Raw genomic sequence first — 12,714 nt, 5'->3', positions numbered from 1 at the left:
GTAGCTACCTGTCTCTGGTTGTGAAATCTGAGTAAATTAACATCCCACGCGTCTCTGTTGGCACAGAAGTTTTTGAACAATGACGATGTTAGCCGCTTTTTAATTGAGATGAGGTGGCAGTTAGTAAATCAGGAGGGAGCTGCAGTAATTGAGCTCATATCATTGAAACGGTGAAACTGTCTTTTATGAGATGTGGCCAATCATTAGCTGTGTTAATTAGCTCATGAGACCAATTAACCTCGGCCCTGGACAATGTGTGCATCAATTCCTCTGAGGAATTAAGGACTTTATTAATAGAAAGGGAAATTTTCAGGTGTGCATATGTGTGTATATACGTTTGTGGGTATGTGTGTTTCTTGCTTTGTTGTCGAGTTTGTTTACAAGCTCTGCAAGAAGCATTGCTTACCGACATGGTGGCTCAGCAGGCCAGAAATGTTCTGTCAACCTTTAAAACCAGCTTTTTCACTCTCTCCTGACCTCCCAGGGGTAGTAATAAAAAGTTGAATCCTTAAAATTAACTTTTTTTTGTTCTTTAAAAAAAAATTAAACTGGTGCTACCCTCTTGTCCCGTCCTGCTTTGAATAATTTCATCGCTGCCTGCTCTTCTTGACCTCTCTGACTTTCCTAACATCTCTAACATGCACGGTCACGCAGCAGGAGCCCTTAACTAATGATCTCCAATAGGAAGAAGCAAACCAGGCCACACAATTACCAGGCCCTTTGACCTGGCCCACACAGTGGTCAGCTTCATCTGCTAAGGTGATTAAAAAGGCCTCATTAAGGATTTCTAAGTGGCTTTTAAGTTTCTGTGTCACTCTCAAAAGGTGCTTTGGAAGTATATAAGACACACCAGCAACACCGTATGAGACAGAGAAGTCAGCAGTCATCCAAGAGCAACCTAAAGAGGAACTTGAGCTAACAAGTGTGTACATTTGCTCTCCGTGAAGCGTGGATTTTGTGGTCAGCCTTACTAAGTGTTTTTTTCTCTGTTTTTCTCTTCCATTCTTAGCAGAAATGACCGGAGCTGCTGTGTCTGTGTGCCTGCTTTTTCTCCTGTCTGTATGTTCAGCGTGTTACATCTCCAACTGCCCTATCGGAGGAAAAAGGTCCATAATGGATGCACCACTGCGCAAGGTAAGCTCAATCAGTCACTCAATAGGTCTTTAACTTTGCAGCTTTTGAAGCTTCTGACAATATTATTAGCAAACTGGCACATGTTTCTCTTCATTCATTTATTCAGATAATGCAAAGCCTAAAGAGAGATTTAGGTGACATGCATGTGAAAAACTTGGGTCAGGGGCCAAAACCATCAGAAAGAAAATACAAACTGAGAAAGCCTAAAAATGCTTTATAATGTAGTAAATTATGGTGACGTTCAAAGCAACACCAAAAATAATCATCTGTTTCAACCTCTAGTGCATGTCGTGTGGCCCCGGAGACAGAGGCCGCTGCTTCGGGCCAAGTATCTGCTGCGGGGAAGGTCTTGGTTGCCTGCTCGGCTCCCCGGAAACAGCTCACTGTGTGGAGGAGAACTACCTGCTCACCCCCTGCCAGGCAGGAGGACGACCCTGTGGTTCTGAAGGAGGACGCTGTGCTGCTTCAGGACTCTGCTGTGATGCAGGTCAGAAAATCCTGATGTAAATATAAGCAGTAGTAAAAGGAGTATTTTAGTCCTTTATTGAAGTAATTAATACCACTACTATTTGCAGAATAATCCTGCAAACTAAAGCAAATAGCAGAGAAGTACTATATTAGCAATATTTGCTTAAAGTACAAGACAGCAAAGTTTATAGTTTAAGCTGATCAGTCAAGCGGATTGTAATTATTATATTTACAGCTGGGTGGCTTGTTCTGTGTAAGCATACATCCTATTTTATAAGCTAATTACATCTGACTTGATAAAGGCACAGTATCTAGAGTAAACAACATGAAGTAAAAAGTATAAATTTTCCTCTAAAATGTAGTGAAGTACAATTATAAAGTGCTATAACATTGAAAAACTTTAGTGGGGGTTATCAGGTACAAGCACTTGATTGATTCATGAAATTGTGCAGTCTCTATTCCGGTCCAAGGTTCAGCATAGCTAAACCTGCAGAAGTCAAAGATTCTCTAGTGTAAACATGATGACTTTCATCCAAACCTGAAGTTGTAATCATTGTTGTTTTTTTGTTGTTTTATATAATGTAAGGAATAATGCAAGAATTATAAATCTTATTCCTAATAGAGCTCTGCATGCTTTAGTATACTACTTTGGTCATGATGATTTACCTAATTTACCCTACCCTGCTCTTTAAGGGTCCATGGATACAGGTCACAAAGACTGATAACAACAGATCATAAAGTGTAGACGATGACCATTTTTGGTAATAACTCCTTCTGATTTGTTCTTAACCCTGCCTCAGAGAGCTGCACCACAGATCAATCCTGCCTTATCGAGGAGGAAGGAGATGAACAAACCAGCCAGTTCGATGGCAGCGACCCCGGTGACATCATCCTCAGGCTCCTGCATTTGGCTGGCCACAGTTCTCCTCATCGAGTCCACCAATGAGCTGCTCTTGACGTCAAGGTCTCACTGCAAGCTCTCGAGCTGTAGGGATTAAATGGGACTTGTAGTTCACATAGTTGTGTTTTTATGTTTGTTGTCATGATGCTGGTTTTGCTCTTTTCCCCTGCAGTACTTCTGTAGAGTGCCTTTGTCAATATAGCCTATTTTTATGTATGAAATTAGGGGTGAATACTTGTTGTGGTCATCCTGTTATCTGCATGTTGAAATAAAGTTTGAAGAGAGTATAAAGTGCTGTCGTTTTCCCTGACCTGATTAAGTCTTGTGTGTAAAATTACAGTATTTCAAACCTTCCAAATACTTTTCCTTATAAGACAGCTTGAACCGTATTAGGGCATTGTGTTTGGCAAACAAATATACAAAGCCCACAAGAGTCTTTATCTTTCAGATAATCCTCCAAAGTATCTCTGGCAAATTCAAATGATCCCCACATGATGGTGTGTGTGTGTTTTTGTGGCAACTCTGGTGACACAATATCCCTGTTGCAACAGTTGGGACTATTATCTCATAGGCTGTTCACCTTTGATCCAATTTTGTTTCGGTTAACTTTGCAGTCAGTCCACTTTGGTTCTCTGTGTCCTTCTATGGGCATGCATAGAAGGGCACAGAGCATGCAACAAAACAGTAAACAAATAAACACAGCATGCTGAAGACTTTTGTCTTTTATCTCTCTGCCCGCCCATCTTTTGCGAGCAAGCTGGAAGTAGTGAAGTAGGGACTTTCCTTAATTTCAGGCACCTGAGGTTAAAGATTGATCCGCTGTAGCTTGAGAATATAAAAGAGGCAGATACTCGCCTCTTTCTTTACCTTCACTGCCTGCCAACATGTCTTTCTCTGGAAAATACCAGCTTGAGTCTCGGGAGAACTTCGAGCCTTTCATGAAGGCTGTTGGTAAGAGTTGTGCAAAACTAATAAGCTTCCTGCACTGAATGAACTGAAATAACAATTTATCTGACCAATGCTTTCCAAACTTTTTGCTTTCTGCCACAGGTTTGTCTGATGAGATCATTCAGAAAATCAAAGATCTTAAGAGCACCTCTGAGATCGAGGAGAATGGTGACACCTTCAAAGTGACATTCACAACTGGCGCAAATGCCATCGTCAGCAATTTCACTATCGGACAGGAGGCTGAACTACTGTCACCCACTGGAGAGAAAGTCAAGGTAAGCCAAGATACTTAACTTAATTCTACAGGAAACACAATTATGACAACTAAAACACTTATAACGCATTTGGTCTGCATTAAATGTTATAGTTGATCACTGAGCCTAATCTTCATTTATCATGCTTGTTGAAGGGGGTGGTTCAGCGTGAAGGCAATAAGCTGAAGACCACCCTGAAGAACATTCTGTCTGTCACGGAACTGGTGGATGCAAACACACTCGTTTCAGTAAGTAGTTTTTCTGACTTTCTTTTCTTTAAAGTCTTCCTTGTTGATTAACTAGCTGGTATTTAATGCATTTTGTTCTTCTCCTTGTAGACACTGACTCTTGGAAACATTGTACACAAGACGACAAGCAAACGCATGTAACTTTCTATACATGATAATAAAAGGAGGGTGAAAAAAAGCAACTGTGTCATGGTTTGACTTGTATGTGTTCAGCAGGCTGTTGTTAAATGCTTCATTTGGGTTTACACTGAACAAGCTCCAGTTCCTCAGCTGGTTTAAAAAATACTCCCAACTAGTTAATTTGGGGGCTTTTGGTTTCAGAAATTTCGCTTGCTTGTGGGTTTTAATAAAAAAAAAAATTAAAAAAAACTTTATTTAAACAAATATAAGCAGTAACATGGTAACGGTAATAGGTTCCCAGTTGAAAAAGGTAAACAAAGTGTGGGGAATACATAATACCAAGAGGTGAAGTGGAAAAATCAAAGGAAAAAAAATAACATAATAACCTGAAATTGACAAGAACAGTCAAAAATTAGTTTAAACCTTTACAAAAAATCCTGTGCAGAAAACGTATTTCGTTTAATTGATAATGCAGTATTTGTCTAATAATTTCCACGCCTTATGTAATATATGAGGCTTACAGTACATGGACTTGAAGTGTATTTCTAATTTGTTGGGGCAAAGGTGAAAGTTGATGCGATTGTGACATTTTTGCAACTTTGTCAGACTTTCCTGCAAAATGTGGAGGCTGTGAAGAGTTAAGTATAAAAGATGCTTTCATTGACGATGTCTACTTCCTAGTGAGTGGTAACAAATAACTTGATGAATGTAACCCGGGATACTCAAAGACCTCGCTTGAATCTAGCTGAATGCTGGCACAACACTAGAATGTCTGGCTTTGTCAAAAATGGAGATTTAGGAGACTTTGAGGCACTTTGAAGCTGCACTGTAAATATTTACAGCTTACAGACAGGAACTTAGTTAAAGCCCTTATACCAAATTTGGCATCCAGCTTACGTTGGTGATTAGCCCAGGATCTGCAAGACAGTTAGATTTTTTTTTAATTTTTATAAAATAAAACTATCAAAACATCAGTGTGCATCTTTATCTGTGCAGTCAAAGATCAGTTAAGCTAGCAACATCTTCTGGTAATGTAAAACTTTACACTGGGTTAAAGTGCGACATACTGTCATTGCATTTCTTGTACTCTATCTTTTGACCTTATGTAGTGTCACAGCAAACACCAAAGGATGTGGGTCTATTTGATGTACAGGTGCACTAACTTAAGCCTGTTTTGTTTTTGTTTTTTTAAGTTTTATGAGGGCAGAGATAGTAGTGCTTTTTACTTTATAATTCACTCCTGTGGTTGGATTTTGCATCTTCAAAGCAAACTCACAAGGTCAAGACATCTTTTTTAATGAAAAGACATATTTCCCTGAAAAACTAAGTGATGCAGAAAATGGTCATGTGACTAAATGGCTAGGCTAACATCAACACTCTGAAAGCTGTTAACAGTAAACAACAGGGTGGGGCTCTCCTGATTGCTGTCATGTGATCACTTCCTCCGGTGGAAGAGATTTTTGATTCCCTCCTCCACAGACTTGGGCTCGTGCATCATGGTCATGGGTTTGTTCTTCAGAGCTGCCTCTCTCATACTGTGATAAACATACTCATTCTGTTTGAACATCCTCAGCTCCATCTCTGTCTGAATGCGCATCGCCTGTGAAGAAATCAGAACAGAAACATCAGCACTCAGTGGGCCAGGAAAATTTTTATTTCTATTAAAAAGTTTAAGGAGACCTAATTTGAATAATTTTAAGGTGACGCTTACATCAAGGTCCTTAGTGATGGGATGTGTTGGACCATGGGTAACCATGAGAATGGCGTAGGCCTTGCAGATCATCCCATGTGCAACCTCAATCTGCCCAGCCTGCCAGTGGGTCACTCCTGCTCTCATGGCAGCCATACCAAGAGCAGCATTGTTCGGGTGGTACAGCTTCCTGTTAGAGGGATGAGACTCGATTTGTGTTGTGTTTTTAACCTTTTCAAGCTGACAACCTGTTCTTTCTATCAACATTAGATAAATTATGCTCATGGGTATAACAGGAAAATCCTCTGTATTTTCACACTTACATGTATCCCTCCACCATCTTCCGGGCGTAATCTGCAGCATCATCAAAGTACTGCAGGTAAGCTTGAACCTCGCTCATTGTGCTCCACATCCTCAACAGGTAGATGTGAGTGTCTGCCAGAACCGGCTCTGTCTTCTCAATGCACTCCCTGCAGATTTTCACAACCTGAAGAGACGAACCACAATAAGAAAGATTACACAGTATCAAAAAAAACCTTTTTTTTTTCATTTAAGTGATTTGATACAATACCTCATGGTAGTCACCATTTAATCGAGCCTTTTCCATCTTCTCTAGCATCTGAAAGCAATAATCTGTTGCCTCTTTCACTTGTTCCTCTGAAGGCTAAAACATTGGACAGATTTTGGGTCAAGTATTAAAAAGTGACAAAGAAATGTGCGGAAAAAAAATGTTTCAGAGTTATTTAGGTAAGACTGCAGGTAAGACTTTCTAGAATTATAAAACAGAAAGTCTGGTTATTTTTATCCCTAAAAGGACCTTTGACCTGCTGGTGACACACACAGGATGTTTGATTACAACAAACAAGATTTACTTTGTTAGAATTTTAATTACGTTTCCACATTATTATTATTAGGTAGCCAATCTGGCGCTTCAAAATAGATGTGGCCAGTTTTTCAGACTTATCCTGTTAAACACAGAAACTCCTTAAACATTTTTTTGTGCTAATAGCTACTGGCAAGTTATTTATAACTTGTGACACACCCGTGTATAGTCTATAAAAGCACACAGAGCACATTAGTGTTACAACAGCAGTACATAGATTCAGATTACATCTAGCAGTGTCTCTCACTTCTGAGACTTTCAGTGATGTGACAAACATTTATGTGTATTTGGCACTGAAAGCTGGATATAAACTTTATTAAAAAATAAAACAGAAAAGAAAGTAAGTAATTAAAATTAATCAGCAAATCAAGTTGAAATTGGTTATTTCTTCTAATAGCTGTTTCTCAAAAGCAGGTTTGAATGCACAGAAGACTGAATCCACTTGAGACTTATCTTTGCTTAAAATAGTCTCTGTGTGACTGCTTCTCATGTTTCTCGCCTGTTCTTATCAGTTCTAAACGCAGTGGGGGGTGTTTGGTTAAACTGGAGACAAGCGAACACTAACCTTGACTCCGTCCTCTTCCCTTCCCCCAATCTTCATGTCATCTTTAATTCGGTTCTTGCAGTCCTCACACGTGCAGTCAAAGAAATATTGTGTTTTCAGCAGCCTCTGTCGCTCCTCTGACAGATTCAAGAAGTCCACATAGGCGACTGTCAGCTCCTCGCCTTCTGCAATCTTACCCAAAGCACGCAGCTCGATCCTGGGGATGAGAATCACAGTCAAACACGAGCAGAGATGTGGAAACACATGCTTTGTGATTGAGTTTGCGATGGTGAAATCCTGTTCCACAGCGTGGCTTTCAGTCCAGTTGAAGGACTGATCCTTCAACTGAGTGAGATATTAGTGAGTGTCGGTTTATTTCTGGGTGGCTGTAGCTCAGGTGGCAGAGCAGGTCAGCCCCTAATCAGAAGGTCGGTGGTTCGATCCCAGGCTGCATCCTGGCTGCATGCATCCTTGGGCAAGATACTAACCCCGTGTTTGCCTACTGGTGGTGGTCAGAGGGCCCGGTGGCGCCAGCCTCGCCTCTGTCAGTGCGCCCCAGGGCAGCTGTGGCTACAATGTAGCTTGCTATCACCAGTGTGTGAATGTGTGTGTGAATGGGTGAATGACTGAATGTAGTGTAAAGTGCTTTGGGGTCCTATGGACTAGAAAAGCGCTATACAAATGCAGGCCATTTACCATTTCACACAGCACTTAAGTGGCAAAACATTTCACGTATATCTGGTTCATTTTCTTTAATTTGTTGTAAAGTTAGTTTCAATTTCAGTCTCCTTGCATAACATGCAAAACGGTAATAATCGGTTTTATCTAACAAAAAGGTTGTATTTATATGAAAATGCTCTTTTTGTCTTATTTTACTTTGGTGTTATGCTGAGTTAAAGGTGAAACAATAAGGAAAATGTGGTATAAAAGGTAGAAGCTACTACTACACTCACACACGGCAATCTGTGTTGGTGTGACGGACAGACGCACAAAGTGACACACCAGCTGCATTCGAATAAAACTTTGTGTGGACACGACAAAGGTTTTTTCGGGCGAAGAAATGTGAGATAAGAAAAAGTTAGCAGCCTTTTGTTACACTAAACAAGCCATTTAAAGGGTTAGAGCATTCAAGTAGCACATGTGAACATGTATTGAGGTGATATTCGAGTCACATCAAACATGCAGTGCTCACCACAGAACACTGCTCGCTGATAAAAAAAATTTTTACAACAGATTGTTAAGTGTAATGATTTGTTTAATGACAGAGTCTAAAGGGTGCTCTAATAATAAACTTCAAAGGCTCAGGATGAGGCAACGCACCTCCGTTGAGAATGAAACATAGTATTCACAGCCGATTGACTGAAAGACAAACAGGAAGCAGTTTTACACCAAGTGACACCCAACACACACACATTCACACGTAACAGCACATAAACATGCACAGAAGCTCTGAAAACGTTAAGTATTTTTCACTTTTTAATCAATTTTGAGGAATTTGGAGCTGTAGATAACAATGAGTTGTCATGAAGAGTATTTTTTGTTAACTTACTTGCCGTGGTTGAGGATTACGGTGCAGTTGGGCCAGCAGTCATGGTTCACTAGACACAAGTTGGGGAAAAGACCAACTCCTACTGCCTGGAGACCCCTCTGGTCACTCACGCTGAAGCCGTTACAGTTGATCTGGAAAAAAAGGCAATCTTTGATGTGAACATGCATACATGTTGTCCATATAAGACTGCTACAGGTAAATAAAACAAATGTAAATATTCAAGGCTGCATGGCAGCTGTGAATCAAGGCATTAAGTGCAGAAACAGTGTTGTCTCAGGTGAACTGTCTTATTTATGAATCAGGTTTTCCTACTAAAGACTTTACTTTAAAAAAAACTAACAAATATATGTTTTAGTCATTTAAACGCACCACTCCAAATATGTGTGAGATATCATCAATTGTGTGCTGTTTGCTGTTATGGGGCCAGTAGTCCAGGAAGTTGTGAATGTCCACTTTCAGCTCCTTCAAGTCGTCCTCTGGCATGTCGGCAATGTGGTCCTCCAGCTCGTCCAGCGTGGTCAGCTGCATGTCAGACACCGTGCTCCCCTCCTTGTCGAGGCGCCACATAATGCGGGCCACCACACTGACCACACAAATGAGCAATGGAGAAATGGACGTGTAAAGTCAAATCCACATTATCTTTAAATTACTTTTGAAGTGTATTAACATTTACTGCTTTATAGCATACAAGTGCCTATTTAAATTACACATTTGTTGTCCTATAGTAAGTAATAAAGACTAGCCAGTCTTTTTTATAGCACTTATTTCCCTTTCCATCCACTTACCGGATGTTCTCATTTGGTACTTTGCCATAAGCTTTGATGGCGCTACATTCTAGCTTGTGCTCTGCCCAGCCTGCACGCTGGCAGGTTCGGTCACAATAATGTGCAAATTTACACTGGCCGCACCGCTGCAGCTTCTCTTGTCTTCGGAAACAGCTGTGGCAAATACGCTCTGCTAGACTGCAGAGGAAGAGAAGAAAGAAAACAAGGATAGGCGTCATAATTTAAAATCTGTAGCACACGCATACGACACTCAGTTATCATTTAAAGAGCAGCACTTGCACCTGCTTTGATAGTTCACTCTTTCATGTTTAACTAAAATTGCACCAATAATAATTAGTGTTCACAGCTTTCATCAGTGAGTTGAAGAAGTACTAAAAACACTAATACAAGTGGACTTTGACCTGAGATTATTTTGACCCATTTAGTTAACTGTTATAAAACTCATAATGTTTGCTTTTATGGAAATTAATACTAGGATAATCTGCACTTCTGAGATAGAGAAGAACTGATATTAAGGCAGTCAAGTTTGGCATTGTGTGTTAGAAGCACAATTTTAAAAGTACTGTGCACTTAAATTCTTGTTTAGAGGCTTTTAGAAACATTAAAATGTAATATTTTGAAATTATAATGTAGGCTAATGATGGGTAATAAAGCAAAAATTTGTTTTGCTATTAAGTCTATGATACAGAAGCAGAAACCTCTGACTACAGCTGTCACACAGTCCACCACAAACAACACTGAAAACAAGACATTGTGTAAATGTGGACTTTTCTTCAGATTCTTCCACATAGTTAATGTTATGAGGGTTTGCTTGATAAGGCTGAGTCGCTACAAGTGGCAAGGCACCATACTCTAAGGAAACTGCTTTTATTCCACTAAAATAAGTAAAAATCAGCAGTATAGCTTTCCAAAATATAAAAACACAACGTGCTCTGGTTAATTTCTAATTACAGACTAACAAAAGGCCAGAAAATCCATTATTCACATGTTCAAATATCCCATAAAGACTGCATTTGAAGGCATCCCTATCAATGACCATCCACACCCACAACTTACATCCTCACCTTACCTGTCAAAGACAACAGCTGCAATACTGGCCTCGGAAAAAATTACATCTCCTGCCCAAAACTCCTTTGTTGCCTTTAACCCTCTCCCCTTCCCAGGCGAGTCAAATATTGCCACGGTCTCCATTGTAGGTGCGCCGGATTCTGAGACTCTGGTGAATGGATGATGGTCTGAGTGGATGAGAGAAGACTTAGTGTAGGACCTCCAATCTGTGCCTGTGTTCTTCAGTGACTGTACATTCCTCACCCAAGTTACTAAAATAGCCGAGCACCTCTTGAACTGTACCAACAGATGCAGAAGACGGGTTGGTTGGTGTTTTGTCTCTTTAGTTAAGTGAGAAATTAAAAGTCTTCAGCGGGCAGGCTTGTCAATAAAACCAGTTATCTTTGTGCGAAAGTAACACAACTGAAGCTGGTTGTCATCTGTGAGATGTCTTCAGCTTTTACAATTTGTCACATTTTTTGCTTTACACTGGCAGAAATCCCCTGACCCCTGATGTTGAGTGTTGGTAGACGCCCTCTCCTTGAGGGTTATTTTCGTCCTTCAGTTGTGACTGTCTGTCAGGAGTCAGTTGTGACGTTGAACAGCTGCGAGAAGCTTGACAGGAACAGAGTTGCTCTATCTCACTGCCTCTACTCTGTTCTGGTGCTTTCTCTATCATGCTGTTCCTTTCCTGCGCTCTGTCTCTCTCTAACTGCATGTTATGATGCAACAGAGCAGGAAAACTGTCACTTACACACTGTGAGGTGGGAGGCATCCACCTGCTGAGGGCCCCCTCAAAGAAAGTCAGATCATAAAACTTGAATATCCAGTTAAGGTCTCTGTATACATACACTCTCATGCTTTCATTCACCAAACTGTCACAAAACAGCAGAAAAGTAACACAGCTTTCCCTCCCTGTTTCACTCAGCTGTTCTTTTATGCTCAGATCAGCTGTGAAGCTGTAAAACAGCTGCTGTTCATAAGCAAAGCCCAAGTATAACTCTCTTTATTTCCAGCAGGAGTTTCCCAGAGTGAGCTGAAGTGACCACAAGGATAGCGGAAGTGTTCAGAAGACAGACCACCTGGATGGACAAGAGACAGTTTCTTTAATTTTTCTTTTATCCCCTATCAATTTAGGAAGCCCTCTACTTACTTGGTTCACCCATTCTGGACTCTGGTTTTTAAAGTAGATGCCTGACATCTTGACAAATTTCTGTTATGATATAAACAGGGATCATGAAGAAAATGCATATTTTGCCATCTTGAAAGAAGCATGTGATATCAATGTTCTTCTGCTTATTTACTGTTTTGCAGAACATGGAGTGAGAGCCGACATACCCTGGACAGGCCACCACATATTCACAGCTATAGCCCATTTAAAATCAGTTAACCTAAAGTCTATGTCTTTGGATTGTGGAATGAAGACAGAGAAGGAGAACTCCACAAAGAAAGGCCCCAGTTGGTCTGGTGGATTCAAACCCACAACCTTTTTAACGTGTTAATCATTGCACCATAACCCAACATTAGCAGACAAAAAAAACTGCATATAATTCTTAATTTGACCTCTAAAAATCTAATGTGGACTCTGTATCATCTTCTTCTTCTTTAACAACCTAAAAATGCAGTGTTAAAGTGCTAAAAGTTACATTTTAATGTGTTAATAGTAATCTAAGGAAGTTCATTTGTATCTCACAGGTTATTACCTCTTGTTTGCAAAGATATTAACATGTCTTTATTTTTTCTGGGGTTTGACATTAATGCCTTCTTTTGAGTCAGGTGACCGGTATAACAAAGGAAAAGTAAAGGGAGACAGCAGAGAAATAAAATGCATAAAATTAAGTTAAGTAAACATTAGCGCATCGTGGTGGCTAAAGGAAGAACATGCCTCAGTTGAAAGCAATGGTGCTCTCAGCTTGCAGCTGTATTGCAGCTGCGAGATTGAGTGCAAGTGAAAAAGTAAACACTACTGCCCCCTCATGGAAAATGAAGCAAATACAAGAGCACTGGGATGTTTTTCTTTAGAGATTTGACATTTCAAGGTAAGATTCTACTATCCTGCATGAGTAAGATTGGTAAGTGAGCATATGACATCAAAGGCCAACACTATACTATAAGTATCCGTAGCGCCAACTAACCTAAGTGT

At 40.2% G+C, this 12,714-nt stretch overlaps 3 protein-coding genes across 6 annotated transcripts; 2 read left to right on the top strand and 1 right to left on the bottom strand.

Annotated features, from left to right (window-relative positions):
• The first annotated feature begins 787 nt into the window (after nucleotides 1-787).
• On the top strand, nucleotides 788-2,794 carry LOC146562737 (isotocin-neurophysin IT 1). 3 transcript variants are annotated; one of them, XM_085294819.1, is made up of 4 exons: nucleotides 788-922; nucleotides 1,010-1,134; nucleotides 1,417-1,621; nucleotides 2,403-2,794. In XM_085294819.1, exons 2-4 carry the CDS (start codon nucleotides 1,015-1,017, stop codon nucleotides 2,546-2,548), a joined length of 471 nt encoding a protein of 156 aa, XP_085150945.1. In that variant the 5' UTR covers nucleotides 788-922; nucleotides 1,010-1,014; the 3' UTR covers nucleotides 2,549-2,794. The 3 variants fall into 3 exon arrangements, with proteins under 3 accessions (XP_085150945.1, XP_085150944.1, XP_085150946.1); XM_085294818.1 differs by having other exon boundaries at nucleotides 798-922; nucleotides 1,013-1,134; XM_085294820.1 differs by lacking the exon at nucleotides 788-922 and having other exon boundaries at nucleotides 929-1,134.
• Nucleotides 2,795-3,135: 341 nt separating this feature from the next.
• Nucleotides 3,136-4,125, top strand: LOC146562736 (fatty acid-binding protein, liver-type-like). The gene is made up of 4 exons (XM_085294823.1): nucleotides 3,136-3,454; nucleotides 3,554-3,726; nucleotides 3,861-3,953; nucleotides 4,044-4,125. The coding sequence occupies exons 1-4, from the start codon at nucleotides 3,388-3,390 to the stop codon at nucleotides 4,092-4,094; spliced, it is 384 nt and encodes a 127-aa protein (XP_085150949.1). The 5' UTR covers nucleotides 3,136-3,387; the 3' UTR covers nucleotides 4,095-4,125.
• A 1,228-nt stretch (nucleotides 4,126-5,353) lies between these two features.
• Nucleotides 5,354-10,840, bottom strand: smyd1b (SET and MYND domain containing 1b). Of its 2 annotated transcripts, XM_085294816.1 has the most exons (10): nucleotides 10,594-10,839; nucleotides 9,525-9,701; nucleotides 9,109-9,322; nucleotides 8,740-8,870; nucleotides 8,511-8,549; nucleotides 7,212-7,407; nucleotides 6,335-6,427; nucleotides 6,087-6,250; nucleotides 5,785-5,953; nucleotides 5,354-5,673 (listed from the first exon to the last, which is right to left on the bottom strand). In XM_085294816.1, the coding sequence occupies exons 1-10, from the start codon at nucleotides 10,713-10,715 to the stop codon at nucleotides 5,509-5,511; spliced, it is 1,470 nt and encodes a 489-aa protein (XP_085150942.1). In that variant the 5' UTR covers nucleotides 10,716-10,839; the 3' UTR covers nucleotides 5,354-5,508. The 2 variants fall into 2 exon arrangements, with proteins under 2 accessions (XP_085150942.1, XP_085150943.1); XM_085294817.1 differs by lacking the exon at nucleotides 8,511-8,549 and having other exon boundaries at nucleotides 10,594-10,840.
• Between the last annotated feature and the right edge of the window lie 1,874 nt (nucleotides 10,841-12,714).

The sequence above is a fragment of the Mchenga conophoros genome, linkage group LG12 (assembly GCF_057382185.1).
Source record: "Mchenga conophoros isolate Kocher_MC1m ecotype Shallow Benthic linkage group LG12, M_conophoros_male_GT1.1, whole genome shotgun sequence".
Taxonomy (NCBI): domain Eukaryota; kingdom Metazoa; phylum Chordata; class Actinopteri; order Cichliformes; family Cichlidae; genus Mchenga; species Mchenga conophoros.
The sequence above is the reverse complement of the archived record's forward strand: the minus strand, read 5'-3'. Positions and strand labels throughout refer to the sequence as shown.

What these genes read in the sequence shown, in the direction of transcription:
- smyd1b (XM_085294816.1), bottom strand. Translation starts at nt 10,715, where the DNA reads ATGGAGACCGTGGCAATATTTGACTCGCCTGGGAAGGGGAGAGGGTTA. An exon ending in TAAATGGTGACTACCATGAG is followed by an intron (nt 6,251 to 6,334) that starts GTATTGTATCAA and finishes TCGTCTCTTCAG; the next exon opens with GTTGTGAAAATCTGCAGGGA. An exon ending in CCATCACTAAGGACCTTGAT is followed by an intron (nt 5,674 to 5,784) that starts GTAAGCGTCACC and finishes ATTTCTTCACAG; the next exon opens with GCGATGCGCATTCAGACAGA.
- LOC146562736 (XM_085294823.1), top strand. Translation starts at nt 3,388, where the DNA reads ATGTCTTTCTCTGGAAAATACCAGCTTGAGTCTCGGGAGAACTTCGAG. An exon ending in GCCTTTCATGAAGGCTGTTG is followed by an intron (nt 3,455 to 3,553) that starts GTAAGAGTTGTG and finishes TTTCTGCCACAG; the next exon opens with GTTTGTCTGATGAGATCATT. An exon ending in ATGCAAACACACTCGTTTCA is followed by an intron (nt 3,954 to 4,043) that starts GTAAGTAGTTTT and finishes TTCTCCTTGTAG; the next exon opens with ACACTGACTCTTGGAAACAT.
- LOC146562737 (XM_085294819.1), top strand. Translation starts at nt 1,015, where the DNA reads ATGACCGGAGCTGCTGTGTCTGTGTGCCTGCTTTTTCTCCTGTCTGTA. An exon ending in TGGATGCACCACTGCGCAAG is followed by an intron (nt 1,135 to 1,416) that starts GTAAGCTCAATC and finishes TTCAACCTCTAG; the next exon opens with TGCATGTCGTGTGGCCCCGG. An exon ending in AGGACTCTGCTGTGATGCAG is followed by an intron (nt 1,622 to 2,402) that starts GTCAGAAAATCC and finishes ACCCTGCCTCAG; the next exon opens with AGAGCTGCACCACAGATCAA.